At 41.0% G+C, this 4,315-nt stretch overlaps 1 protein-coding gene across 1 annotated transcript; it reads left to right on the top strand.

Moving 5' to 3' along the window:
- Positions 1 to 1,686: 1,686 nt before the first annotated feature.
- Positions 1,687 to 2,187, top strand: LOC133806470 (uncharacterized). The gene has a single exon (XM_062244568.1). The coding sequence runs from the start codon at positions 1,687 to 1,689 to the stop codon at positions 2,185 to 2,187; it is 501 nt and encodes a 166-aa protein (XP_062100552.1).
- The last annotated feature ends 2,128 nt before the right edge of the window (positions 2,188 to 4,315 follow it).

Here is a 4,315-nt window from a genome sequence, read left to right as displayed (position 1 = left end):
TATTGGGGCCAACTTGCATGTTTTATCAAGCCCCACTGGATTTCATATGTTAAGTTGTATTCTTCTAATATTTATGATTATTTAGACATTTTATAAAGTAGTAGATTAGGGCGCTTTACAAATGGTATCAGAGCCGGTCGTTCATGTTTCCAAGGACCCTCCCCATACATGCTAAAGAGGAAAAATCTCACCTCACCGTGTCGTGAGTACTGGTTTTAATTGTTAATTGATTTCTCTATCTTAAATTATTAGTTTAGGAAATCTAGAAAGAAACTTCTCAAAGAGATCAGTGGGATCTCAAGGGTTCATATAGTTGATGTAAACGGCGGAGATGAGTGGATATCAGCTCCTCAAAAGAAGTTTGTTGTGAATGAACGTATTTAATGGATGAGATGCATCATAGGAAATTGCAAGTATGACACTATCAAGTTTCAAATAAAGCAAAGAATGGAATAAGTCAATGATAATATAACTGAACATTATCAAGATAAAAGGACACATTAGTTTTATGACGCAATTTTTAATAAAGACGTAGGTTAGGGAGTTTACTCCATGACATTATCTTGCGAGGTGATGTTGTTAACTAGATAGATATGCGCAGTTCTTGAGGAGTCTTCAGCAGAGGAGCATACAAAGTGGACACGCCACAATATTTGGTAGCAAACAATAGCAAGACCTCGATGGAGTAAATGGAGACTAAGGAGGCGGAGAGGCGAGTAAATCCACGATAATGTAGTTCAACCTAGAGGACAATGACAAGCTATGAACCGATGCAACAATGAGGATAAGTAATGAGTTGCGACATGACAAACTAAAACAAAGGCTACTAGTACTTGCTAAGGATTTACAAGGATAACAAGATAATTAACAATCCTAAAGATGTATGCTAGAATTTGGTGTGACGTGGTTAAGTAGACACAAACTTTAGACACCATGACCTAGGCTGACTTTGTTCAGGCATTTAGCAAAAAGTACTATAGTATGGTTGTATTAGCAACCAAGGTGGACGAGTTCGTGACTTTTGTTCAGGGGAACCTCTCTGTCACTGACTATGCCCAGAAGTTCGATAGGCTGGCTAAATTTGCACCTGAAGTTGTACGCCTGAAGCCCTACGAGTCAAAAGGTTTATGAGAGGACTCAAGCCAATGATTGCTAGGGACGTTAAGATGACCAGTGCTGAGGTGGTTAGTTATGCTGAAGTATTGGATAAGGCACTCGAAGCAGAATACTTGGAGGATCGGATATGGAAGAATAATGCTGCCAGAAGGGAGGCCCACCAAAATAAGGGCTTCCATGAGGGCAATAAGAGGAAAGCTAATGAAGGGCAGAACAGTGGCGCCGACAAGAGGCCTAGACACCCGACCACAAATAACAACAGTCATAACCACCACAACAATTGCAACAGTCACAATAATGATTGTAACTGTGGGAATCACCAAAGCAACAAAGTTTTGCACCCTAGCTATCCTAAATGCTCGAAACGACATATAGGAGATTTTCAGGCTGACACCAACAAATGTTACAAGTGCTGTCAGGCAGGACATATGAGGAAAGATTGCCCCATAATGGAAAGCAAGACAAAATAGTAACAGCAACCTAGTGCTAGCATGAGTTTTTGCTTTAACCCAAAAGGAAGCAGCCAAAAGTAACACCATAGTCAGAGGTCAGCTCCCTATTTCTAGTATGATGTGTAGAGTCCTTATTGATTTTGGAGCGACTCAATCTTATATTGCTATGAATATGATTGATAAATTGAGTATGCCTTGTAAACTGTTTGAACATAGTTTTAGTACAATGTTACTGTTAGGGGACATGATGTTGTCAACTAGGCGGTTACAATCAGCAACTAATGCAATAGAGCATAGGGAGTGCCCAACAGATCTTATAGAATTAAACATACTATACTATGATGCCATACTTGGCATGGATTTGTTATCCAAACATGGAACGACGATTGACTGTCAGAAAAAGACCGTGGAGTTCAGATCAGAAGAAGGAGAACTCTTTTATTTTAAGGGAGAAGTAGTGGGTTTTCGTACACCCATAATATCAGCATTGGAAGCACGGAATAAGATGAAGCATGGGTGTTCGGCATATCTGGCTAGTGTGGTGGATAAATTCAAGGAGACAGTGTTGAAACCAGAGAATGTTCATATCGTTTGTGAGCTTCCGAAACTGTTTCCATAGGAATTACCAGATTTACCCCCAGACAGAGAAATCGACTTCATGATCGAACTTGCACCAGAAACAACACCAATATCTAGAGCACAATATCGAATGGCATCTAAAGAGTTGAAGGAACTCAAGACCCAGCTACAAGAATTGTTGGACAAGGGGTTCATAAGACCTAGTCATTCGCCATGGAGGGCACCAATCCTATTTGTGAAAAAGAAGGACAGAAGCATGAGAATGTTCATCGATTACCGTGAACTCAATAAGGTCACAATTAAGAACATGTATCCTTTGCCTAGGATTGATGACCTTTTCGATCAACTACAAGGTGCAGCAGTATTCTCAAAGATTGATCTGCGATCTGGGTACCATCAGTTGAAAGTAAAGGAGGGAGACATTCTTAGGACGGCTTTTAGAACTCGCTATGAGCACTATGAGTTCCTAGTGATGTCTTTTGGACTCACTAATTCCCCAGCAGCATTCATGAACATGTTATTTAAGGACTATTTGGATAAGTTTGTTGTAGTGTTTATAGACGATATCCTTATCTACTCAAAGACCCAGGAGGAGCATGAGGAGCACTTGAGGTTGATCCTAAAAAGACTACAAGAACATCAGTTATACACTAAGTTCTCTAAGTGTGAGTTTTGGTTGGAACAAGTAACTTTCCTAGGTCATATACTGTCCAAGAATGGAATAGGAGTGGGTCCGCCAAAGATTATGGTCATTAGAGACTGGCCCTAGCCAAAGAATGCCCAGTGGTTCGAAGCTTCTTAGGGTTAGCGGGTTATTATCGGAAGTTTTTCGAGGATTTTTATAGGATTTCCACACCCTTGACCAACTTGACCCGCAAACATCAAAAGTTCACATGGACCCAGAAATGTGAGGAAAACTTTAAGACTATGAAGGATAAGTTGATCTTTGCACCTATCCTTTGTGTTCCCACAGAGGGTGGGAAATTTGTGGTGTATTGTGACACATCTAAGATTGGCTTAGGTTGCGTATTGATGTAGAACGGGAAGGTGGTAGCCTATGCCTCAACACAATGCAAGGATATGATAAAAAATATCGCTCCCACGATCTTCAATTAGCAGCAGTGGTGTTTGCACTTAAAATATGGAAGACATCACCTTTTATGGAGATAAGTGTGAGATGTACACCGATCATAAAATTCTGAAGTACTACTCCACTCAGAAAGAGCTGAATATGAGACAACGCGGGTGGTCAGAATTAGTAAAGGACTATGAATGCGAAATTCTATTCTACCTAAGCAAGGCCAAGGTGGTGGCAGATGCATTGAGTAGGCAAGGACATGAAAGTGTCAAAGCTCTGAGTACAATCGAGACACCTCTGTAGAAAGAAATCATTAATGCTGATATTGAGTTAGTAATAGGAGCTCTAGCAAACCTCACTCTACAGTCCTCCCTATTGGGACAGATCAGAGAAAGGCAGAAGGTGGATGAAGCCCTAATGAAGCAGGAGGCTTTGGTACAAGAAAGCGGTAGTGGTGACATCGCTATGTCTAACGGAGGATTGCTGCAATATATGGATAGGACATGTGTGCCTAACGATGATGAGATTAAGTCTAGTATTATGAAAGAGGCGCATATAACACCCTGTTCCTTACATCCAAGTTTGACAAAGATGTACCAAGACCTTAAGGCATTGTATTGGTGGCCTGGAATGAAGAAAGATGTTGTTGAGTTTTTTGTCAGGTGTTTGACATGTCAGCAAGTTAAAGCAGAGCACCAAATGCCAGCAGGGCTACTTCAGCCACTTTATGTGCCTGAATGGAAGTGGGAAGACATAGAAGTGAACTTTGTGCTAGGGTTACCTAGGACAACAAAACAACATGATTCTGCTTGGGTAATAGTCGATAGGCTCACTAAGTGTGCCCATTTCCTGCTGGTTAACACCACCTACTCGGTGGATTAGTATGCAGAGTTGTACGTGAATGAGATAGTGACACTTCCTGGCATTCCAAAGTCAATCATTTCTGATCGAGGGTCAGTGTTCACATCGAACTTTTGGAAGGGATTACCAAAAGCTATGGGAACAAGGTTAAAGTTAAGTATCGCATTCCATCCCCACACCGATGGGTAGTCTGAGAGGACTATACAAATTCTAGAGGATATGTTGAGAT

The sequence above is a fragment of the Humulus lupulus genome, chromosome X (genome assembly GCF_963169125.1).
Source record: "Humulus lupulus chromosome X, drHumLupu1.1, whole genome shotgun sequence".
NCBI classification, from domain to species: domain Eukaryota; kingdom Viridiplantae; phylum Streptophyta; class Magnoliopsida; order Rosales; family Cannabaceae; genus Humulus; species Humulus lupulus.
The sequence above is the reverse complement of the archived record's forward strand: the minus strand, read 5'-3'. Positions and strand labels throughout refer to the sequence as shown.